The sequence below is a fragment of the Podarcis raffonei genome, chromosome 2 (assembly GCF_027172205.1).
Source record: "Podarcis raffonei isolate rPodRaf1 chromosome 2, rPodRaf1.pri, whole genome shotgun sequence".
In the NCBI taxonomy this organism is placed as follows: domain Eukaryota; kingdom Metazoa; phylum Chordata; class Lepidosauria; order Squamata; family Lacertidae; genus Podarcis; species Podarcis raffonei.
In genome coordinates, this window is record NC_070603.1 from 34,357,270 (window position 1) to 34,382,924 (window position 25,655).

The 25,655-nt window shown below is 44.1% G+C and overlaps 1 protein-coding gene across 2 annotated transcripts in view; it reads left to right on the forward strand.

Annotated features, from left to right (window-relative positions):
- The window catches only part of LOC128407445 (polycystin-1-like), a 63,976-nt gene that overhangs the window by 29,113 nt on the left and 9,208 nt on the right, over nt 1-25,655 (forward strand). For both annotated transcript variants that reach the window (XM_053375817.1, XM_053375818.1), the window contains exons 18-36: nt 759-896; nt 1,007-1,289; nt 1,681-1,912; nt 2,864-3,023; nt 3,569-3,709; nt 5,159-5,300; nt 6,744-7,349; nt 7,551-7,710; nt 9,692-9,950; nt 11,265-11,460; nt 11,674-11,841; nt 13,619-13,762; nt 19,612-19,822; nt 20,865-20,988; nt 21,283-21,432; nt 22,263-22,321; nt 22,855-23,069; nt 23,698-23,812; nt 24,859-25,031. In XM_053375817.1, the coding sequence (XP_053231792.1) occupies nt 759-896; nt 1,007-1,289; nt 1,681-1,912; nt 2,864-3,023; nt 3,569-3,709; nt 5,159-5,300; nt 6,744-7,349; nt 7,551-7,710; nt 9,692-9,950; nt 11,265-11,460; nt 11,674-11,841; nt 13,619-13,762; nt 19,612-19,822; nt 20,865-20,988; nt 21,283-21,432; nt 22,263-22,321; nt 22,855-23,069; nt 23,698-23,812; nt 24,859-25,031 (3,676 nt within the window). The remainder of the gene's footprint in view (nt 1-758; nt 897-1,006; nt 1,290-1,680; nt 1,913-2,863; nt 3,024-3,568; nt 3,710-5,158; nt 5,301-6,743; nt 7,350-7,550; nt 7,711-9,691; nt 9,951-11,264; nt 11,461-11,673; nt 11,842-13,618; nt 13,763-19,611; nt 19,823-20,864; nt 20,989-21,282; nt 21,433-22,262; nt 22,322-22,854; nt 23,070-23,697; nt 23,813-24,858; nt 25,032-25,655) is intronic.

The following is a 25,655-nucleotide window of genomic DNA, read 5'->3' on the forward strand; positions in this document are numbered from 1 at the left end:
TGATGGTTGCTTATAGGGAGTCTTTTTGAAGAGTTTGCTGAGGGGGAAATGCTCCTAAAAGTGAAACATTTTACCCCCTGCATAAAAGTGCCTTGTAGTCAAAACACTTCCTCTGGAAAGAAAGAAAGAAAGAAAGAAAGAAAGAAAGAAAGAAAGAAAGAAAGAAAGAAAGAAAGAGAAAGTTCTGCTTAAAAACAGAGCTTTTTCTTTCTTTCCACAGAACACCCTCTGAATGCAAGCCGCTCCATACAGCCCCCTCAGCTGCACTAGGGAGTTCCTGAAGGGGAGTGATTCCTCCCTGCTGACTTGGACAGTTAGTTCCTGTCTTCTTGTATCAAAGACATAGATCAAAGACTGCCTTGTTGAATGACCTCTTCTTTTCTTTTTGACAAAGAAACACAATGTACGTAGGGATGCCAAATGGCAAGGAAAGCACCGAGCCCTGGAATAACGCTCAAATGCACATATGCTTGCTATGAAGCTGGCAAGCCCAGTCGAGACCAAATGTTAGGATTTAGCACTCAGGGACAAGTGCAGTATGGGCAAACCCCCTAGACACACTACTGGCTTTTGTCCACACTCTGATGGACCCTTCACCACAGTTCTGCTACGTTGCCTGGGAGAGGTCCAAGGGACTCCTCCATTGCTGGACATCTTGCTCCTCTTCTGTAGGGTTGCGTTGCTCCATTTCTACCCACTAGCCTGCTGTGTCTTGATTTGGGGCTGACTTTAATATTGACTCGGGTGTCCGCTGGCAGGTTTCGATCGCATCTAGCCAGATCCTGCCTGTGACCCTGGAGTGCCGTTCCTGCAGTGCTTTGTCAAGCTACGAGGTCAGCAGCAGCATCCATGTCACGCTGTCTGGACGGTGCGAAAGCTGCGACAATGGAACGCTGGTGAGATGCTCTTTTCTGATTCCAGGGCTATAGAGCAGCAGGGTTTTAGTTGCGCTTAAAAAGAGGCGCCATTCTGATGTATCGTGATCTGTGCTATTTGGCCCTTGCAGTACAGCTGGAGAGCTCGGAGTTCTGATGGCCAGCCTTTGACCTTAGACAATGTGACCACTTCTACTGGGGACTCCAACCGGGACCTGGTGATCAGGCAGGGAGTCCTGCAGGATGGAGTGAACTACACTTTCACCGTTTTGGTCACTCAGCCTAGAGGACAGCTGCGGGGAGAAGCCGGCATCACCCTCACCCCAAACCACCCACCCAGGGGAGGGTTCTGCATTCTGAGACCAGAAAACAATATCTACATCTTGGAGACACCGGTTAGATTTCAGTGCATGGGTAAGTAACGCAACAAGATTTCCCCAGTGGGGATCTCAGTGCCATTAAAGAACTGGAACAGCTGCAACTCAAGGAGCTGTCCTTTGGAAGCTGTTTGAGCTCCACTTTTGTGGAAGCTGCAGGCAGGGAGGGCAGTCTTGTCATTTAGGCTCCATAGGTACCTGGGTCATGTGTAATTTTGCCTGCCAGACCACTAGACAGTAATTTATGTATATGTGTGTGAGTATAGACATAGACTAGCATTGCATGGGATTCGTTCATGGCTCAGGCATATACAGCTGTGTTGGAGCCAGATTGATTCATATTCTCATGTGACCAAGCTGAAGTGATGTATACCTTTACACCTCCTCCGTCCGATATCCTTCTGCATCTCCTGCTCTGACTCTTTCAGGTTGGATGGATGAGGACAGCAGCCCAACGCAGCAGCAGCAGCTGATCTACACCCTGACTGCCAAAATGTGCTCCCCTCACAGCAGCCATTGTTGGCACTCCTGCCTGTATCGAGGGGTCAAATCTGCCTTCAGCGTCTTCTTGCCCACAGGCGCTCTTGGCAACCAATCCAGCGTCAACATCCTAGTTGAGCTGGAGGACTCACAGGGAGCAAAGACCTTGGCATTGAACCAGTAAATGTGGGACCTCCTTGGGATGGGCCGAGCAGGAGATCTCTGTGCCTTGTACTTCCAGGGACTCAGGAAGAAAAAAAGAACAGGCAGGAGAAGACAGCATGCTGTGCTGTGCTGTGCTGTGCTGTGCTGCTGTCCTAGCAGTGGAATCAGTGCCACTTGCCAGGACAGTATGGGGGGAGGTTGGCAAGGCCTGGGCTGCGTTGATGCACAAGCAGAGCTAATCTGGCATTCCCTCCAGCACACCCACACAGCCCTAACCTTGCTAACATCTGCCCCCTGTACTGTTCTAGGAAATGGCAGTGATGCTGCTGTCAAGATGGAGGCAGCACAGCACTGCCACTGGCAGACAGCGTTGCTTTTGCAATACTTATTTCTACCTGGAGAAAGATTAAAGCTGCAGTCATTGTGTTACTTCCTTGAGGACAGTTCTGTTCTTGATTATGAGGTTACTATGGCATTCAGAGGGATGCAGGTGGCGCTGTGGGTTAAATCACAGAGCCTAGGGCTTGCCGATCAGAAGGTCGGTGGTTCGAATCCCCGTGACGGGGTGAGCTCCCATTGCTCGGTCCCTGCTCCTGCCAACCTAGCAGTTTGAAATCACATCAAAGTGCAAGTAGTTAAATAGGTACTGCTCTGGCGGGAAGGTAAACGGCGTTTCCGTGCACTGCTCTGGTTCGCCAGAAGTGGCTTAGTCATGCTGGCCACATGACCCGGAAGCTGTACGCCGGCTCCCTCGGCCAATAAAACGAGATGAGTGCTGCAACCCCAGAGTCAGTCACAACTGGACCTAATGGTCAGGGGTCCCTTTACCTTTACGGCATTCAGTACTTGAGGATGGTAGCAAAACCTTTCTAAGTGTGGCTTGCATGGGCAGGGAGGAGGGATGCTTGCAAAGTATGTTTTCACTTACAAAGTGTATTTGCAAATTCTGTCCGCTCTCCCTTTCAGAACCCTGACTCTCACCATGCCTGAACTCCCTTCAGGATTCAACACCATAACCAGCTGGTTGAAGAAGAAGAGCCAGTCGGAGCTGTGGGGTGTGGTCCAGCAAGGAAACCCACAGGAGGTGATTCCGTACTCCTTGGCTCTCATAAGCCTGCTGAATCACGTAAGCACTTGCTGGTGGGGGAGAACGCTTTATATCTGCGTACAGGTTAACAATGCCTGCACACCAAGGAACTTGAGATTCTCAAGGGAGGCCCTGCTCACGGTCCCATCCACAGCTAGGATCTGTTGTGCAGAGTTAGGAAAAAGGGTGCTCTCCACCGTGACACCCCAGTTGTGGGACTCCCTCCGTTTGCACTTGCCCGTTTCTTTGTTAACACTTAGGTGCCAGCCGAAGACACACTCGCCCTAGCTTTGCGGGGGTGGAGTGAACTTGGCGCCCGACAGTGAATGAGGTTGTGATATGGAAATTGGCTGGCATGTTGTTTTTTGTATCTTCACTGTCGATTGAATTATTCAAGTTTTGTCAGACCATGTTCTACTTTGCCCTGATATCCTTTGGGGAGGAAGGGTGATATGAAAATATAATTAATAATAAAAAGCACTTTTAAAAATATGTATCATCCCCATTTGGGCAGGTTTTCTTTTTCTTTTTGGCAGTATTCTGTTCCAGCAGAGGTGATTTGGCCACATGTGGTTTTTTTCCAGGACTTTGGAAGAGGGTATAGCATGAAGGAGCTGAGGGACCGCATCTCCATCCGCAGCAATGTCACAGCAGCTCTGGCCTCCCTGAATATCTCCAGTGTGAAGGATGTTGCTCAGCTTAGTGCTGCACTGAGGGCTTGTGTGGTAGGACTCCTCCAGTAGATGTTTTGTCATTGCTCTGTTGGAGTCAGAGAAGGTGTTGCAATGATGGCCCACAATATTTGGGACCCTGTGGCAGAAAATCCAAATGGCAGTAAATATAACAATAAGCTGACTAGCTATTTGCTGTCCTTTCATAGTAATCCCCTCCCCAAGAAATCTGTACTAGAGCTAGTGATATAAAAGGATCTGTTGGTTTCCCAATCTTAAATTCAGGTTTTTCACAGCGTTTTGTGATATATCCCCAAATCCTGCAGAAAGTGATGCGTGATAATTCCTCTGTATCTTAGGGTCTCAGCCACACTTCTTCTTGCCCCATGCCTAGAAAGCATGAGGCCGAGTGGTTTTCCGCTTGACCCCCTCATTTCCCAGGAATACCCCACTCTTTAGCTCTAAATTAGAACATAGAATCATAGAATTGTAGAGTTGGAAGGGACCACCAGACTCTCCTAGTCCCTGGAATCTTTTGCCCAATGTGGGGCCCGAACCTACAACCTTGAGAGTCTTACGCTTTACTGACTGAGCTACCCCACCTGACAATTGCTGTTTGCTCCAGCTGAGGGCTAAAGAGTGGATTTCCCCAGAGGAAAGTAGAGAGGCAAGAGGCAGCCCAGATTAGCCCTTAGTGTGAATTTCTCCTAATAAACATGTTTATATATGTAGTTTTGACTGTGGACATTTTTGCAAGATGCATTCCCTAATTTAATGCAGTTTCATATGTTGTTTTCAGAGACATATTCATGTTTATGTACACTTTCCCCATAGATATCCGTTTTTGGAAACACTCTTTGGAGAAGTGCATCACAAAATTTGGATAACTGAATTTAGGATATTTGTGTTTCAGTTTGCATATTGTTCTAGAAAGTGTGGATTTGATGGACTCAGCTTTAAATGCTGAATTTCTCCTCCCTCGCTAGCTAAAGCTGAGCTGTTAGTTTTGACATGCCATTGCCCATCTCAGGAGCTTTCTCTCTTTCCTTAAGCAGAAGAGAAAAAATTATCACTCAGAGTAAGAGCAACCATCTGCCTCCCGCAGCATCTTATCTTTCTTGGTTGTCGCCAGTGCTGCCATTCTGCTCATGCAGCAGACTTCTGCTTGTGCAATGCAACTTCTCCCCTCTTCTCCTCTCACTTGCACACCTGCACACATGTACACATTGACACACACTCAGCTGGAGGACCAGAGCAGATTTCGCGAGCAGAGAAAGAGAGGAAGGGGAAGTCCTATGGGATACAACCCCGTTTGTAAGATGCCTAGAGCCTTATTGATTGATTTATTTTAGTATGCAACAAACAAACAAATCATTCTGAGTGATGGAAGGAAACTAATGGGGTCTGGGGGAGCGGGAGGCTCACTTGATGTGTCCTTTCAAAGAGAGCAATTGTGTGTTTGGGCAAGCAGTGAATAAGTCCTCTTTCCCCCCGCAACACCAGGCATTCCCAGAAGAGCTCAGCCTTGGATCTCGTACCCAAATGCTGGAAGCTGCCAAGAGAATGATCCAAGTTATCCACAGTGAGACAAAAGAAGGTCACGAAACCCCCGCCTCCGCTGGCAACAGCATCTTGGCAATCCTGGGTAGGCAACAAAGGGCAGATGACTGCCATAACTACAGGGGTAGCACTTGGGCTGTACTGGAGCTGTGATTCAATCTCTGTCTCCACTCCTGCCCCTGGTCCTCCCCTTTCTAGCCCCTGCAGCCAACAGAAGCAAAACAACTTGCTGGCTTCCTTTATTTAGATTTTTAAAATGGCACCACAAACCTAAAGGACTAGGGTGGGCTTTGTAGGTTAATAAAACCTCAGGTCAAGCTACATTATACCCATGGCCTGTCTTCCCCTCTACTCATCAAATTGTTCACAATAGTGCAGAAGGAAAAAAGTGGACAGAACTTCCTCCTGGTGTGGCTTCTTTCCAAGAATACAGTCATACCTCATGTTATGTTTGCTTCATGATATGTTTTTTCAGGTTGCGTCCCGCGGCGACCCAGAAGTACTGGAAAGGGTTACTTCTGGGTTTTGCCGCTCGCACATGCGCAGAGGTGCAAAATAACATCACGGGCATGCGCAGAAGTGGTGAATCGCAACCCACACGTGCGCAGATGCGCTGCTGCGGGTTGCATTCTATTCATGTTGCAAACGGGCCTCTGGAACAGATCCCATTCGCACCCAGAGGTACCACTGTATTCCCAAATTATATTTCTGTTGTGTATAAACAACTTATTCTTCTACCAACTCTTAATAAGAAATTTCTCCCATGGCTTCCTTTTATCCTTTGCCTTTGTTCTCATGCTGCCCCTTAAAGAAAGGATAAGCATCTGTTTTCCTTATCAATGCCAAGGGCTGACTCCAAAAAGTCAAATACCTAAGTCGTATCATTACATTACATAGCAACAGTGAACAATGGCCATGACACCCATGCTAAGCAAAGGTCTCTTGCCAGACCATATGCACATGGATTTCTGGGAGCTACTTAAAGAATTCTGGCCTTTCTTGTTTTCCTTATTTTTTATTATTATTTATGTGCAGTTGGTATGAAGAAAAGCTACCTTTTCTGGCAGACTTGTCAGAGAAGACTGTTATGTACTGAGTTGAATAGGATCCAAAATGCAGCAGTCTGATTGGTGCTAGAACAATAGGATTCAGGACGCAGCAGTCTGATTGGTCCACAGGACCCACCCAATCCAGCTCCAGGTGGAAGTGAATCCGCAACCTGATTGGCCTACAGGAGAATCCTGGAATTAGCCAGTCACGTGGGGCCCATTGTGTAAATAATGTATATAAAGCAGACATTCTGAGGGAACTTCCATTCTTCCTCACCACTATGAGCTGAATAAAGAGCATGAAATCCACTCTCGACTCCAAGCATATTTCAAGACACAATGAAAACCTACTGTGAGTGGGCCCTTCTCTCAGGTCATTAAGCAAACATAATCCCTTGAAGGGAGATTGTGAAAACAGGTATAGGAGTGAGCGGCTATAAAGGACTGCATCTCTTGATATGTTATCATGTTGCTCCTAGGAATAATGTTAACTACTGAAGACATGAGACTGCATTTGGTGGCGAACGACCGCGTGTCGAAGGAGCCAATCCTCAGGAATTGGGTCTCCTTGGCTTTCAATCTCACTCGTGCTCTGATGAGGTCCTTGATGAAGTCCCGAGTGCTGAATGAGGAGACTCTGTCGCTCTCCGTCTCCGATATCCACGTTCAGGGGAAAAGGGCGGATGCCAGCAATTTGCTGTGCACGACCCCCTCTGCGGAGTGCCTCTTCTCTGTGCCCAGGACGCTTGCCAAACAGCTGGCAGAAAGCCAGGAGGTGGTGCAGGTCACCATGGACCTTGCCATCAACCCCTTCCCTTTCAATTACTACACCAACTCTTCCATTTCCACCCGCCTTGCGCTTCTGGAGTTCACCACTCCAGCAGGAGCACCGATCTCAGTTGCCAACCTGCCTAAGGAGAGAGCCATCAGCCTGCGATTACCTGCTGGACAGCAGAAGCTGCAAGACTTGCCCCAAACACTATTGGTCATCCCACCAGGAGACTCTGTTAACTTCACTGTGAAAGTTGCACCAGGCAGCAACATGACAGGGACACACATCCATGTCAGTTTCACTGTGATGGAGGGTAAGTGTGGCAGGGAAGAGTGGGAGGGGAATAGTGGAGAAGTAAGTGAGTCTCAGGAGTTTCTTTCACAATGTCCTTATACTCCACTGGTGAGCAGCAATGTGGCACTTCCTCTTCCAAACCTGTTTTATCTCTCCTATCATACTTAATTTTCTCTAGCTCGTGGAAGTGGACTGAAACGATCCTATCCTTTCTTCCCAGGCTTTGGTTTCAGCCAGGAGAAGGTTCCTGCCCTTTATCTTTACGGACATAATGCTCCATTTCCCAGTGAGTTCCACTACACCTTGAAGGAGGAAATTGCCTTTTCTAATGGTCTGGAGGAAAACCGCAGTAGGGATGTCACCCTCTTAATTTCTCCTCTGTAAGTGTTGTTTGCCTATCCAGACACCCCTTTTCTCTCTCAAATTCTCTCATAATAATAATAAATTTTTATTTATACCCCGCCCTTCTGGTTCAAAAACTGGGCTCAGGGCAGCTAACAACAAATTTAAAACACTTTAAAACACTTAATTATAAAAGCAGCATAAAATACAGTATAAAAACATGAATAACAATAAAAATCAAAAATCAATTAAATAATCCCCAGGGCTAGCTGGCTGAATTGGTCCTACTTGGGCCAGCGAGGAGGTCAGGGGAGAATTAGCTGTGGGGTCTCAGAGCAGGTGATCTTCATAAAAGGGGAGGGGGAGGAAAGAAAAGGGAAATAAAAGATCAGGCTGAATTCAAATTAAAGGCCAGGAGGAATAGCTCTGTCTTACAGCCCCAACAGAAGGAGGTTAAATCCTGAAGGGCTCTAGTCTCATGGGACAGAGCATTCCACCAGGTCGGAGCCATCACTGAAAAGGCCCTGCCTCTGGTGGAGGATAATGTGACTTCCTTAGGGCCTGGGACCTCTAAACTATGGTTATTCATGGACCTTAAGGTCCTCTGCGGGGCATACCAGGAGAGGCGGTCCCGTAGATGCGAGGGCCCTAAGCCACAAAGGGCTTTAAAGGTCAAGACCTAGCATGTCTGACCCTGCAGCTGTTCCCATTCCCAATTCCTTGAGCTGCTGTCACTGTTGAACCCTTGAGCCAAAGTGGGGAGTGCCTGGTCTACATTAGTAAATGCCTGCCCATCACTAGCCGCTCGTAATATGTCTCCTGTACAGATAGATGCTCGCTGAGCATAGAATGGCAGATGACACTGGTTGTAAGGGTCAGATCACTTCTGAGCAGTGCTGGATTTATGTATAAGCTAAACAAGCTATAGCTTAGGACTCCACTCTCTTGGGGCCCCCCAAAAATTCACTATTAATATACTTCTTCTTAATTAATAATAATAATAAAAATTATTTGTATCCCGCCCTCCCCTGCTGGAGCTGGGTTCAGAGCGGCTAACATCATATAAAACACAATATACATAAAAACAAACAATCGATTAAAATGCATTCCAAAATTAATTCAAATAAATTAAAATTAAAATTAGACTGGACAAATGGCCATCCTCAGGTTAAAATTGAAAGCTGTTAATACTTGCCAGGACCAACTGTTTCCATTGATATTATAAGGACCTGTGAGTGGGCTGGGAAACCTCCTTCGTACTTGTTCATACAAAGAGAAAATGAGTCAGACTGAACCCTGGCCAAAGGCCTTGCGGAACAGTTGTGTCTTGCAGGCCCTGCAAAAAGATGTCAAATCTCCTTGCGGCCCTGGTCTCTTGTGAGAGAGCATTCCACCAGGCTGGGGCCATGACCAAAAAGGCCCTGGCTCTGGTCGAGGTCAGTCTAATCTCCCTGGGGCTCGGGATCTTCAGGGTGTTGTTATTTGTAGACCGTAAGGTCCTCTGTGGGGCATACCAGGAGAGGCGGTCCTGTAGGTACGAGGGTCCTAAAGCCATATAGGGCTTTAAAGTTTAAAACCAGCACCTTAAACCTGATCCTGTAATTGTATTTCAGTTCAACAATTGCTTGGATAAAATACATATTTTGTTATGTGCAAATGGCTTTAGATACCTATTAGGTCCATAAATTACCCTATAGCATATATTCAACACAAAAAACAGCGACAATTTGTTGTTGACAAAGGACAGCTGGACATATAAAGGACCCCATTACCTTCAGTAGCTTAGGGCTTCATCAAGCCTAAATCCGGTCGTGCTTCTGAGCAGATACTTGTCACATATCAAGCATTCAAAGTACATGAAAGCATGTTCTCCTTGGGGCAGTGCTCCTTGTCCCCTCTGATCAAAACTGCAGAGATTATTTACATTCCCTGTAGTGTTAGTTAATCCAGAGGTAGCTACAGATGCTTCACTGTTATGCACTTGTGCTAATTTTGTGGCTGTTGACCTCTTCCATCCAGTCACCATCTCAATGCGACTCATCAGGAATACTACATCAACATCACCAGTCACTTCTGGCATTCCCCCGTCCGCGCCAGCGTCTCTGTTTTTGCCAGCCTTTGCCAGTACTTCCATTTTCCCAGCATGCAATGGAGTGCAGATGGAGTGACCCCAACAGCTGCCACCAGCCCCAAGGAGATTGTCTGCCTGACGGAGCATCTCACTGTCTTTGGGGGTAGCCTCTTTGTGCCTCTTCACAGTGTTGTCTTCTTGCCACCGGTAAGAACTTCCTTTTCAGTTAGACATGCAGAGGGAAGATGAGTGGGCAAGGCTCCCATCAGTCGGTGGGCAACATCTTGTTAACATTGATCTCCTTGAGATATGCATGGCCCTAATGGGGAGGATATTCCAGGCCTGCGCTACTTGGGATCCTTCTCACTGAATATCAGGCTCCAGCCGTGTATAGAGAGACCCACCAAATGCTGTTTTGGCAGTCCCAGGCAAGCAAGCCAAAATGCCCAGGATTTTATATATTCTTTACTCATGGTACTACCTGTGGTGCTACTACCTGTGGTACCCGTGAGCTACCACCTGTGGCTGGTATGAGTTGTGTGCGCATCACAAGCTGTTTCATCAGTTTTCCCAAAACACAACAAACTTCAGGTGTCAAGCATGAAGTACGTAACATCCATTAGGATGACCAATGAAGCACACTAATCCAAAGGAAGAATTAAATAAAACACCTGCAGGATACATTTAATAATGATAATAATAATAATAATAATAATAATAATAATAATAATAATAATAATAAAAAATAATAATAATTGTGGAGCTTGGAAGATCAAACATATGTGCAGCCTATTAGAGTAGCAGAAAACAGTTACGTTGCAGCTTTTGTGGCCTGATATATTGTAATGCATGGTCCACAATGACTTGGAATCAGAAAGCCTTGTCTCCTTTAGAGTATGGGTAAGAAGCATCATCTGCTTGGCTTTAATGTGAGATCAGCAAAGCAAGGGATGGCTTGGGGGGGGCAGGATGGTGCGGTGCATTTCACTCCTGTTGAATTGCGTGGTGTGTAAACCATGTAGAGATTTGTTTAAAAGTGAGTGCTATATTAAGTGCCCAAATATATAAATAAAGGTCTATGCAGAACTGGCTAAACTGACATACAAACTTCGAGATAAGGACAACTGTGACTTCAAAGAAGAATGAAACTATCTAAAAAGACAACAAAATGAACTGGACTCTTTGGCAGGTTTTGAATAAACCTACACAAATTTATTGATGGTTAATATAGTAGATAGATAATATAAGGATTTATACAATATTACAGTATGCAGAGAACAATATGTGTTGAGAAATCAGAAAGAGGAACTGAGAGAAGTCTTGGGGGGGAGGGAGGGTTCGTTGGGGAGGTGGGGGGGAAGGGAAAAAATAATGAATATGATATGTTTTGATATGTTGAAATTGTGTGTGTGTGTGTGTGTATAGCAGAGAACCACAGTTTCTCCACTGGTTGGTTAACCTGGAGCCTTCCCCTCCTCCCCTGCTATGCACACCAATCCCAGTCTGCTTTATTTTTTTCAGAGGAAGCATTCCTGGCAGAGTCCCTTGGCACTGATCACTTGCACCGTCCTTTTCTCCATTTACCTGGGGATAGCATTGATATCCCACAAGCTGGACGACATTGACATCACTCGGGTAGGGATCATCCCTCGGTGTGGTCAGCCTGGACGGTACAAGTACTGGCTGATAGTGAAGACAGGCTGGAAAAGAGGCTCAGGTATGGGAAGAGTCAGGGTATTGTTCTGACAGCCCATTTCACCATTGAACATGCTTCCGTACTCGCCCTTTCCCCTGGTATTTGCACCTTCCACTCACTCCTGAGAAATTTGTTTGTCTTTAAGGTGCTACGAGACCCTTTGTTGTAAAGAGCTAATGATTCACAGGAGTTTAATTTAACATTACCTTCCGCTATGCTGCGCATCTTTTGAAGGTACCACAGCCCATATAGGGATCCGATTATATGGGCTGAACAAAAGCGGCTCTCGCCACCTGGACAAGGGCTGGGCCTTCCAGAGAAACAGCCAGGATATTTTCCAAATAGAAACGGATGCAAGCCTAGGAGAGATTTGGAAGATCCACGTCTGGCATGATAACACGGGTATGACTTGACAATCAATGCTCTTTTTGTGCTTTTAAATTTTTAAAATACATTTATGTTCTACCTTTCCTCGTAGGAGTTCAGGGGCAATGTGCATGATTCCCCTGCCTCCCATTTCACCCTTAGGTTAAGAGATAGTGGATAGGTCTCCCCAGTTCTCCTCCAACACTCTAACCCAGGGGTCAGCAATCTTTTTCAGCAGGGCCGGACTATATTTTGAAGGGGGAAAAAATGAACTAATTCCTATGCCCCACAAATAACCTAGAGGTGCATTTTAAATAAAAGCACACATTCTACTCATGTAAAAACACCAGGCAGGCCCCACAAATAACCCAGATAAATAAAAGAATACAGTCATACTTCATGTTACATTTGCTTCAGGTTGCGCGTTTTCAGGTTGTGTTCCGCGGCAACCCGCAAGTACCGGAAACTGTTACTTCCGGGTTTCACCGCTTGCGTATGCACAGATGCGCAAAAATGACATCATGCGCGTGCGCAAACGCGAGTTGTGTTCTTTTCAAGTTGTGAACAGGCCTCAGGAATGGATCCCGTTTGCAGCCAGAGGTACCACTGTACATTCTACTCATGTAAAAACATGCTGATTCCCGGACCGTCTGCGGGCCAGATTTAGAAGGTGTTTGGGCCAGATCCAGCCCCCGGGCCTTAGTTTGCCTACCCATGATCTAACCACTACATTACACTGCAGAGCAAAAAGCAAGGTGCCCACAGTCTAGAAAGCCCAGTCTTGGAATTTGCTATGGACAGCAGAATTTCTAGGTAGCCAGGTACCTTTGAGTGTTCACAAGCAGGTTGTGATGGTGTTGGCTTTCCCTGGTTATTTGTCCCTGAGTCTGGCATTCTGCTTCATGTAACGATTCAACATAAGACTGCATGCACACCATAAATTTAAAGCACACTTGAAGCACATGACTTCCCCCAAAGAATCCTGGGAATTTTGTTTGTTAAAAGTGCTGGGAATTGTAGCTCCTTGAGGGATAAACTCACAGGATTCTATGGAGGAAGTCATGTGCTTTAAATGAATGGTGTCTGTGCAGCCTGATAGCCTTTAATAGATCTTCCTTCCATGAATTTGTTAAGTTAATTTCCATCATCAAATGTTGTAGTATTGCTTGCCATAAATTGATTACACTATAACCCAGTGGTTCTCAAAGGGAGAAGACCACAAATGTGGCAAGAAGATTCAAGGACAATCAAAGAAACATTTAAACATTTCTGTATAGTGTAGTATCAAAGAATTTATTTATTTATTTGCAGAATATGGATAGATATCTTCAAAATGAGAGCAAGAGCGTCAAGTGATACTGAGGATACTAGCTGTGTTTTGAAATGTATTTCTTATCAATAAAAAATTCAGGGTGGCACAAGCAAATTTATATTAAAGTGTGACCCAGAGAAATAAGTCTGAGAACCATTGTGCTAAGCCAAGCTGTGTGAACATAAAGGACCCCAGAGAGGAGCTCGCAATTGCTGTGCTCTTCCCTGTTTCCTTCAGCTGCTGTGCTGTGCTATGCCAAAGTTTGGCTTGGTGTGGTTTCTGAACCAGGACTCGGGATTAAGTTCTTTCCTCCTTAACTGCAAACTAAATCCAAAAAAAACAATCAAAAGGGACCAGGGAGGAGCAAAGTTTCTGGGAGCCCATCTCTGGGCACCCACCCATTTGTGTGGTCCGGTGCCCCCTGTTGCCACAGTCCTGAACAGTTGTCATTCAGCTAGTTGTTTGGAGGTTGTTCGCTTCACCATCTTTCTTTATGACCAGGTCTGGACCCCTCTTGGTACCTGCAGCACGTTATTGTATGGGACAAGCAGACAGACAATATGTACTTCTTCCTAGTGGAGGACTGGCTGTCTGTGGAAAATGAAAAGAATGAGGGAATGGTGGAAAAAGAGGTCCTTGCAGCATGTGAGTTGATAGCCTGTGGGAATAGTGTCCTGAGCACTGCACTTTTCATAGGTATTGGTAACCACGGGACTAGAAAATTGGCTGGGTGGTTCAAACCAGTATGGGATATCAAGTCTCTGGTATCCTACATTAGTCCACCCTTCTTGGCCCTCGTTTATTTATTTCATAAAATTTATACACCACTTGATTGTAAAAAAAAGAACCCTCAAAGCAGTTTACAAAAACAGTTGCCATTTCCAGAGCAAAGTACTATACAGTTGTACCTTGGAAGTCTAACAGAATCCATTCTGGAAGTCCGTTCAACTTCCAAAACATTTGGAAACCAAAGCGCAGCTTCTGATAGGCTACAGGAAGGTCCTGCAGCCAATCGGAAGCCCCATTGAACATGCGGCTTCCAAAAATAGTTCACAAACCAAAACCCTTACTTCCGGTTTGCGACGTTTGGAAGCCAAAACGTTGGAGAACTAAGCTGTTCGAAAACCAAGGTACGACTGTAGTGATGAGTTGACATAGCGTACATCTTACCTTGAACACCGGGCAGTTTCTTAATATTAAGACCAGCATCAGCACCCTTGAGCAGCTGCTGGGACCACCCACTCTCTTGGCTGCAGCTGGTTCTGAGAATCATTGCACCATTGAGGGGGATTGTGGGTAATTTAGATGGTTGGTGGATTCCCAGAGTCTGCCACTGCTAACAGGTAAGCCTAACGGGGCAGAGACCAATCATGGGAGCCAACCATGTGGGCACCTTGCCCCCACCCCGTTTTAAAGCCAAATCTGTTTTGACGCACACACTCATTTTCTTCTTTGTCTGAACTACTTTCTTGGAGCGCTTTCTCATTCACTTTACTTCCTCTTTCTCTTATTTTAAAATAATTTTTTTATTAGATTTTCCACAATGATAACACAAACCACAAAGCAAAATGATACACAAAAACAAAAAAAGAAAAAGAAAGGGGGGAAGGGAACAATAAACAGATAAACAATAACAACTTGTGCCGCTTTTTAATTCTATCTACCACTCAGCCCTTGTACCTAAGTCGTGGAACAACTCAATAGTGGTACCGATCTTTAAAAAAGGTGATAGGAATTGCCAAGAGAATTACAGGCCTATAAGTTTGTTACCATGCATAAGTAAAATCTATGCCAAATCTCTGCTTATTAAATTGGAAGAATGGATGCTGACAAAAGGTCTACCTGGTAAAGAGCAGGCTGGTTTTAAGGCAGGCTCGTCAACTCTTGACCAGTGTCTAGTGTTAAGTCATCTTGTGGATAAATATGTCATGAGAAATAAACAAAAACTCTTTGTGGCATTTGTGGATTTAAAAAGTGCCTTTGATTCGGTCGACCGCAACAAACTATGGACTAAACTAGAACACCTTGGTATCGACCCATATCTACTTACACTGATTCAAAGTTTACATTCTAATAACCAAATATATGTTAAAGTATCAAAAGATGGTAGACTTGCAGGTCCTATTCTGAATAATCGAGGAGTTAGGCAAGGCTGTATCTTGGCCCCTACCCTATTTAATCTATTTTTATCTGACCTACCATTATTTCTTCAAAACGCAACCACTCATACTCCTTATTTAAACAATAGCCCACTCTTTTTATTACTTTATGCAGATGATGCTGTAATTATTTCACTTTCTGTTTTGGGTTTAAAAAAATTATTTAAGAGTTTTTCAAACTACTGCTCTCTCAATAATCTCAAAATTAATTATGATAAGACAAAGATTATGCAATTCAGAAAGAGAGGGAACCCAAAAGGCTATATAATTAATGGACATCTAATACAGGAAGTTAAGCACTTCAATTATCTGGGAATCACATTCAAAAATAATATGAATTGGAATACATATATATGTGCTGCAATAGTTAAGGCCAAAGTGACAGCCCACCATATTAAATCCTATTATTTTTTTAAAAAATAAATGTTTATTAGCATTTTCAATAATAAAACAAAAACAAAAATAAACGAAAAATAACCAACATACAAAAATAAAAAGACATAAAATTTCCATTACTTATTTTCTTTTACCTTATTTCTCTGACCTCCTCACACCTCCCCTTCTTGTATTCCAATTTAAATTGTTAGCTCAGCAAATCCTTACTACTTATTTCTCAACCTTAACTTAATAATTTATTTTAACATACTATTATTTTACCTTTTCTTTTTAATCCATTTCCTCAATTTATTTTTGCTAACCTTATTTTCATTTAATTTAGTTCATTTTAAAAACCAATTTTGCCTTATCCAAACTTAAACATCAATACTTATACATCAATACTCATTCTTAAAACATTTTTCTAAGATCTACCAATATTCCCTTCCACGAATTTCCCAATTTTCATACCAATAACAAAACAGAATAAAAACAGAACAAATTATAATTATGTCCCCTTTGGATTCCCAAACTCCACCCCCCCCCTTTCCCGGTTTCAGTCCCCAACAAATATCCATCAGTCTCAATCTACTATCAGCCTGGAGATCTCATATCCGAGGTTCTTAATTCTCTCTCAGTTCCTCTCTGCCGGTCTTTTTGATAGTCCTTAATATTGAACACCAAATCTCGGAGAGGCTCCGGTCCAACAGGATCCATGTTTCTTCCAGCCAGGCCTCCATACTTAAAAGTGGAGCCTATGGGGTACTCCAAATCTTGTTTCTTACTCCTTTCAAAACCAAATGTCCCAAAAGCTCCGACTTCCACAATCAAATTTATAATCCTTGGGTCTTCAGATCTCCACATAAGATCTTTCCATTTTTCAGTCTCCAATTCAGGCCAGACTTTCCACATCAAATTTTTATCTTCCTTTGTTGTCATCATGTCAGGCCTCAAGCTCTCCTTTGAGACCTGCAGAATTACAGCTCCTTCTTCTTTTTCTTCAAAAACAACATCTGTCTCCTTCTCCAAATTCTCAAAGCTCTCGAGATTCTCTGTTTGCCCAGTTGAATAGGCTTCCTGATTCAAATCTTTATCAAACTCAATGATGTTGTTTACTGTTAACTCCAGAGTTGTAACACTTGTAGCCAAAACATCAAGTTGGCCTTGTATCTTTCCCAAGAGAACAAATGCTCTGTCCAATTCCATCTGGATTTTCCTTCCTCCAGCCATTCTTGTAATGTCCCAAAACCCCCTCTAGAGGGATTTTGGTTCCTTAATATTCCTTTCAGCTCAAATCCAAAAGTCAAGTTAGTTTGTATCAGCTCTTCCTTATTTTCAAATTGTATCAAGTATTTCCAAATTGTAACCAGCAGAAACAAGAAAAACAAAGTTCTCTTTTTCCGTCTTGACAGCTAATTTGACAGCTGTCAAACTCTTCAATACCTCATCAACAGGCTCTCTCGCAGGGCGCTCCCGGGTCCGGGGGGGTGACACTTCAGCTCTCAAAATTTGTTCTTTATCTTCCAATAAGATTTCTTATACTGCCAAACCGTGAAATTAAAATCCTTAACCAAAAAAAAGAGAGTTCTCTCGACCCTAGTTAGCAGGTCCTTTACTTTAAATTATTTACAAGACGGGGAGGCGGACTTCCTGTTTAAGCCTTCCCCAATCGTGCTTAATTCATAAAAATTCTTTAAAGATCCAATTTCCGTATTACTCACGGGTTGTTACTTTACAGTCCGATTGCTCACAAGAAGAAGTCAGCGCTCTCCGACAATGGCAATGCGGCTTCACTCCACAGAAGAAGCAGTCTACTCTCAGCACCGCGCCGCTCACCCCTTCCCTGTTCCGGAGCCTTTAAAAAGGCTCCTTCGCAGCTTGGGGGAGCGCAAATGGTGCCCGCCGAGTCACCACGCTCACAGGCTTCACCGCCTGTGATTTTTAAGGGTCCCCGCTTCGCCGCAGCGGCAAGACCCGATCCTGCGGAGCCGATTCCCTCTGGAGCTCGGAGGGAATCCGCCATTAGTCGATCGCGCTAACCCGGAAGTCCCCTATTTTTTTTCTCCAGTAGGAAACAGATTTATTCCAGCTGTATTGCAAGTGATTGACATGAAACTTTGTGCCCAACTTCTATACGGCACACCAGTGTGGATTTCAGGTGACCTCAGGAGGTTGGATAAATTTCACGCATCCCTTCTGAGGTCATTATTAGGACTTGCAAACTCTGTAAAATATGAAACAATATGTTGTGAGCTGGGAATATTGCCTTTATCAGTAAGAGCATGGCTGAGGACCTTGAAATATTGGATCTTCCTCCATTATAGAGCCCTATCCCCTAATTCTCTACTTTACGATCTTTTAAGTGATAGTGCAATCTACAATCTATCATTGATTTGTAGGAGAAAACTGGATTCGATAGGGCTCACTTTAACTGACTTTGAAATCTCTGATCCCAAAGATACATGGGAAATCATCAGGAAGACTCTCACAGAAAAAAGTGTTCTCACCATGCTTGAGGTTGCAAAGCATAGCACCTGCTCTCCTATCCACTTAAATCTCCCTTTGTGTAGAGATTTCCAAAAGGGATACATGACAAATCTGAAGAAACATGAATCGTGTAGGCTGTTTATGCTGGCCAGATTTCCCTCGGTGTTTCCCTCGGTGGTAGTGAGAGGAAGATACTTAGCTATCCCAGAATTAGAGCGTCTCTGCAAATGCAGAAAACAGGAACCTGATACTCTAGAGCATATATTCTTTTCCTGTGATTTTGGCAGTTATGCCAGAAGACAATTATTTGAGGCCCTAAAATTTAATAGACAGATTTTTACACAACCAACTGTTCAGGACCTGCTGGCGGACAGCGACGATCAAATTACTTTAATAGCGGCTGAATTTTTAAGTGCTGTCCATGAAGAAAGAATGGGCCATGATAAAGAGACTTAGTGGTTTTTAATGGGCCATGATAAAGAGACTTTAGTGGTTTTAGTAATGTTGCTGTGTTGTATTATATTATCTATGTATATTGATTTATTTTTTGGAGTTAAGAATAGGACTGGGATAAATTGTGTTCGCTGAACCCGTATTTTATACAGTCTGTATATGATGTTTGTTTGTTAATGTGTGGTGTGCTATGCCTAATAAAGGATTTTGAATTTGAATTTGAATAACAACAAACTTAATTCTTCACAAATCCAACCTTTTAAACATCTTGGTTGACTTCCTCAAATCCCTCCCATCTGAGTTTCCTTGTAATTAAATTACTTCCTCTTTCTCAGTCTGTTGCATCTATTCATCAATCACATGGTGACTTGTGGCCTCTTTATCGCTAGACCTCAGCCTGCCTCAGAAGCTATTCTTGTCCCTAGAGCCTGGGTGGGGGCTTTAATCCCAGCCAAACTTTCCTTTCCCTCACAAAATAAAATAAAAAATGTGGGTTTTGCGGAACTGAAATGTTTTTATTATTATTTGTGTTTTTATTGTTTATTAATTTTGTTGGTCACTTTATACAAAAGGGGGGGACTCTTAGAATGATTTAACAGGATAAAATGCTGCAGATAAAACAATTAAAACTGGAAAAGTTAAAACAATGAATGCAAAAATACACAAAATGCTCATCCAATAACATATTAATAAGGACAAGTCCTAACCAATCTATTAAAGGATGGGCACCACCATAGGGGCCTATTTAATTACCAAAGGCCTGAGTAAATGAAAAAGGTCGGGGGGGGGATGTTTCTGTGAAAAACACTGTGACATTTTGCATGATATTCTTCAATTTTTCATATATGAAAAGTTTTGTGCACCACTGACAAGGCAACAGGTGCCCAAAATTAGTGACAAGTCCAGTAGTTAAATGACAGTGGTGATGCTGGCTAGAGGAAATAAGGATGGTTCAGCATAAAGAGATGCTGTCGGCAGCAACTAGGAGGCAGTGAATTTGGTTTCTGTTATTGTTTACAGGTCCACAGGAACTGAGATGCTTTTCCCGAATTTTCCCTGCACAGATGCACCTTGGATTTTCCGACTGGCACATCTGGCTTTCTGTTTGGAGCCGTCCTCCTAACAGCCGCTTTACCCGGGTACAGAGGCTCACTTGCTGCCTGCTCATGGTTCAGCTCTTCCTAGCTACGTGCGCCGTCTGGTATGGTGCAGTTGGAGTTAAGGGCCACAGGTGAGCATATCGGGGAGCAAGGGAGGGAATGCGCAACAGGTGCAAGCAGAAAGGAAGGATGAGCTCAGTGGAATGTTACTGACACACCATCCATTTAAAACACATGACTCTTTCTTCCCCCCAAATCATGGGGTGGGGGATGGCCTCGGCCCAGTATACTTGAAGGAGCGTCTCTACCCCCATCGTTCTGCCCCAACACTGAGGTCCAGCGCCGAGGGCCTTCTGGCGGTTCCCTCACTGGGGGAAGCCAAGTTACAGGGAACCAGGCAGAGGGCCTTCTCGGTAGTGGCACCCGCCCTCTGGAATGCCCTCCCACCAGATGTCAAAGAAATTAACAACTATATGACTTTTAGAAGACATCTGAAGGAATCCCTGTTTAGGGAAGCTTTTACTATTCGATGAATTATTGTATTTTAGTACAGTGGTACCTCGGGTTACAGACACTTAGGTTACAGATGCTTCAGGTTACAGACTTCACTAACCCAGAAATAGTACCTCGGGTTAATAACTTTGCTTCAGGATGAGAACAGAAATCGCACGGTGGCGGCGTGACAGCAGCAGGAGGCCCCATTAGCTAAAGTGGTACCTCAGGTTATGAACAGTTTCAGGTTAAGAACGGACCTCCAGAACAAATTAAGTTCTTAACCCGAGGTACCAGTGTATTTTGTTGGAATCTGCCCAGAGTGGCTGGGGAAACCCAGCCAGATGGGCAGGGTATAAATAATAAATTGTTGTTGTTGTTGTTGTTAGACCTATGGCCAAAGAGCTCGAAGAGCTACAGTTCCCAGCATCTTAACAAACTACAGTTCCCAGGATGCCTGGGGGAGAGGAGAGTGAGATGCTTTAGCTGTATTGTTATAATCAGATGGCTCCTTTTGAGCTCTAACCATCTGATGCATGGATATCATGTTTGTGTGTGTGGTCTAAAAACTGTGCCCTCAGAAAGGAGTCCACATAAAACATGACACTATTCAGATCATTGCTCACTTACTCTAGGTTCTGGCTAAATGGCTAAATCTACATTCCCCCCCCCCCCCTGCAGCTATCCTGTTGGAAGACAGATTTCTTTGACTGCAGAGAGCATGGTGGTTGGAATAACTGCAGCAGTCGTGGTTTACCCAATACAACTACTCTTCAGTTTTCTCTTCCGGAAAACACGCAGTAAGGTACCTCCTTCAATCATAAAGGCAACATGGAGAGAAAGCTAACCAGGAACCGAGGAAGGAAAGCCACAAAAACAGACATAACTGATAAGAATGGGAAGAATACAAATGCTATAGAATGTTAGAGATGGAAGGGACCACTGAGTCATGAATCGTTCCCTTTACATTGTGAAATGAATTAGAAATTGCCAAGCAAGTGCTGAGTGGAGCACCAGCCTTTCAAGTCCGTGGCAGCAGGACAAGGACCCCACTGAATGTTTGGTTAGGGTGTGTGAACATGTCCCCTCTGTCCAACAGATTGTAATAGAAGATCCTGACCCGCCTGCTCAGGACTGCCAGACTGTGGAGATGGATGTGTCTCTTGACTGCTCTAACTTGGGTAGCTCCTCCTTCTTATCTGTCCCTGGAAGAATGGAGTCCATTGTGGATATGGGTTCTGTGGGCAGTGTGAGTAGAGCTATTCTGTGGGCCTCATAGTGGCAATAGAAAGAATTTCCACAGTGTTATATGGAACAGCCAAATGCTGAACTTGCATGAGATCCTGTAACCAACCAGCAACCTCCCCAGGCTTGAGCTATTGTTTTAAAAAGCATTTATATCAATATATAATGTTCAAAGTGCTATGCATATATTATCTTGATTGTCTTTACAAGAACCCTGTGAGGTAGTTTGGTTGCTTGTTTCTTATCATCATCATCAACATCATCATCACCCCCATGTTGCAAATGCAGGAGCTGAGTCTGAGAAACTGTGGCTTACCTAAGACCAGCTAGTGAGCTTGTAGTTGAGGAGAGGTTTGGATTTCCTGGTTTAAACTCCCACCTCCTCATCCCACTGCAAGGAATTTGGCTACCAAGGATATCTAGAAAACATACTGCATTTTCAAAGCTTCTTCTTCTTCTTTTTACAAAATAAAATTCTTTGTTGTGATGCCTTTGTCAGCCACTTCCATCTTAAAAGAGCTGCTTTGCTGGAATAAATTCTTCAGGTCATGTGATACATTTGCAGGAGTAAAGAAAAACAGTATCCACCTTTATTTTATGTTCTACATAACTATAAAAGGTGGTGCCCTGTCATCTATTTCATCTAGTCACCCTCAGTTTGACTTCCGTTCAATATGACATAGTAGCAGAGAGATTAGTTTACTTATATACCCTGAATGGTAATCAGGATGAAGGTTCCTTTGAGGTTTACATTTCTTGGTTTTATGTGGCATCCATACTTGGTATTTTCCTCCCATTTGACCATTTTTATTTGTTTTATTTTGTCCTTTACAGGAATCCCTCTTTAGTAGAAAACCAGTTTCCAACCAGAAGAACTTCATAGGCAACGACAGGTATTGTTACAATACTGCATGGCAATAGCAAAAATAGCAAGGGAGAATGACAGTTTCACCTTGGTCCTAGAAACAGCTCTCCCATGATGTTGCTTCATCTCATGTGGGTGGGTGCGCACGCATTGGGACAAAGCATATAATAAATCTCACATTTAGTTTGGCCCTTAGTGGTGAGTTAGCCACAAAACAACCCTGAGAAATTATGACTTTGCTTACAGCTATCCAGCAACCTTCTTAGTTGAGTGGAACCTTGGATTTTTGCTGGCATATCCAATCACTTAGCTACAGTAGCATCCTCGCTTTGGTAGGTTTGTCTGAGCAGACTCTTGAGGCACAATAATTTTTTCTCACTCTAGAACAGTCTTCCCCAACCCAGTTCTCTATGGATGATGTTGGTTGCTGGCTCTCTCATCAACCCCAGCCAGAAGGGGCAATGGTCAGGGATGTGAAATCCTCAACTAGTTAAACAAGGTGTGAGCTTCCTACTGGCCAAGGTTCTGACCTTATTCAGGTGCCTTTTCAAAAATCTGCAGGGCTGCCAATGAATGGCCTTCATGCAACAGCATCTTTGATATTCCTGACCTTTTGAACTCTGACCCCCTGATGAATGGAAGTCGGATTCTCAAGAGGAAGAAGGCAATGGCAAAGTTGGGAATTGACTCCATGTCCAGTTCTGATGATGACCCCCTGTCCTTTTCATTCAGAGATTCTGAGGACAGTAGGAGGTCGAGCTGTGGCCATCACTCTGGTAATCTCCTACCACATTTTCCCTACTATGTCTCCCTTGCACTCAATCTCTCTCACACATAGATTCGCTCCTGTTTATGAGTAAAAGTTTGGCAGTGGTGAAAAAATGAACCAAACCTAGGCTGCAATCCTAAGTAATACTCACTAGGGGACTAGGTCCCACTGAACACAGCAGGGCTCGCTGTTGAGTAAACATGTGTAGGATTGCACTGCATCCTTCTACTGATAAATTTGGGCCAATCATAAGTGAAAGCAATTTCTAGCTGGTTTAGGGTACACTTGTTTGTTTGCTTTTTATGCTATTTTGATTCTGAAAAGGAACTTTGAAAGTTGGCCTCCCTCATAATGAGTTACTTCTTCCTCTATACATAAAAATGTAAGGCTGTCATCACGCAGACCCCCCCATTGGAGGATTTGTAATGAAAAAGGTGCTTAGTAGTTGTACTGTGCGGTAGGAGGAATGGACATAGGGATGAAGGTGGAAAGTGGGGTGCAAAGCAGGGCTGCAAAATAGGCGAGAGAATTGGCTTCAGAAATGGGGTTGGGAAGGTGAAAAGCAAGCTTAGCTGCATGAAGGCTTAGCAGTAGGGCCTACTTTATAACTTCAGTTTTTCTTATTGTCCCCATAGCAGAAGGTTTGCTCAACTGTGCTGTTGACAGAACTCAGGAGAACATCTCTGACTGTGTCACATCTGACAGTGGCCGGTTTTCACCTCAAGTTGAAGCAGATCTCATCTATGATGGGTATGTTGCCTGGACTGCTGCTGCCTTGAGCAGCCATTCAACTCAAGAGATGGGGGCTCGCAGGGGCGGAGGGAACAAGGCCTTTAAGACAGTAAATGGATGGACAGCCCAAACTCGTAATAATTAATATCTCGATCAATTGAGTTATACACATAAATATAGTCATTCATTCTCATTTGGGTTGTTTTCAGTTAAAAAAGCATATTTTGGTTAATGGAAACAGACAAATATGTGGTGAAAGTGGTTTGAGGCATTGCTTTTCTAGGCAAAGAGGCTGTGTTCAAACTGATTCTGCTGCACTTAGATTGCATGTAACTGCACCCCAAGCACAGTGTATCTCAAAGTGAGGTCTGAACAAGCTAAGCCTTATTATTATTATTATTAAAAAATAATATATTTAAAGTATTATTATATATTTATTTATACCACCAAATAAAAACCACCCAAACCAGAAAATAATAATTAAACAACAGGGAAACATTGATAGAATTGTTGTTGTTTAGTCGTTTAGTCGTGTCCGACTCTTCGTGACCCCATGGACCAGAGCACGCCAGGCTCTCCTGTCTTCCACTGCCTCCCGCAGTTTGGTCAAACTCATGCTGGTAGCTTCGAGAACACTATCCAACCATCTCGTCCTCCGTCGTCCCCTTCTCCTTGTGCCCTCCATCTTTCCCAACATCAGGGTCTTTTCCAGGGAGTCTTCTCTTCTCATGAGGTGGCCAAAGTATTGGAGCCTCAGCTTCACGATCTGATCGTTTATAGAATTAAAACTCTATATATCATCATTATTATATTATATTATATTATATTATATTATATTATATTACACATATTATTCAACCCTAAGTTCAGACTCATCCTGGTGCAATAGCAGCAAGCCTGCATTAGCGTGAAAATTAGACATGTCTGTGCCAGCCTGTGAGCTGCCTGTAGCCCCCCCCCCTTCTGAAATGGCTCCTATGTGTTGTTGTACCTTCCCTGGTGGCTGAGACACATCCTTTGCCTCTAATTCTGGCACATTCTTCTTTTGTTCCCTTGGCTGGCAGAATGGAAAGTTCTAGTAGTGGCTGGTCCGATGGGATTGTGCAGCATGGAAGCAGCTGGGGCTTACTACGGAAGTCGTTCTCTTACGTCTCTGCTATGACCAATATTGGCAGCGCTTTCTTTTCTGACCTGGAACTTCCTCCTGCTACTGTTTCCTCGCTTTCTACCCGGATTGGTATGTGTGAACACTAATGGGATATGTCCTCATAGACTTGTATTATGGGAGCCTCAGTGCTGGGACAGGGGGCACCTGTAACATGACGTAACATAGATTAGATTTCCCTTAGCACACTTTAATTTCTCTTTTGTACATATGATCAAGGCAGCTAAATGGCTTCTCCCACCTTTTGCACAGTTGTTTAAAGGCAGAATCAGAATTTTATTCTGAGTTGGGACATAGTAATTATTCTGGATTAACTAATGCAGGATGGGACGCAGGTGGTGCTGTGGGTTAAACCACAGAGCCTAGGACTTGCCAATCAGAAGGTCGGTGGTTCGAATCCCCGCGACAGGGTGAGCTCCCGTTGCTCGGTCCCTGCTCCTACCAACCTAGCAGTTTGAAAGCACATCAAAATGCAAGTAGATAAATAGGTACCGCTCCAGCGGGAAGGTAAACCGCGTTTCCGTGCGCTGCTCTGGTTCGCCAGAAGCGGCTTAGTCATGCTGGCCACATGACCCGGAAGCTGTACGCCGGCTCCCTCGGCCAATAAAGCGAGATGAGCGCCGCAACCCCAGAGTTGGGCACGACTGGACCTAATGGTCAGGGGTCCCTTTACCTTTACACTAATGCAGGGGTGGT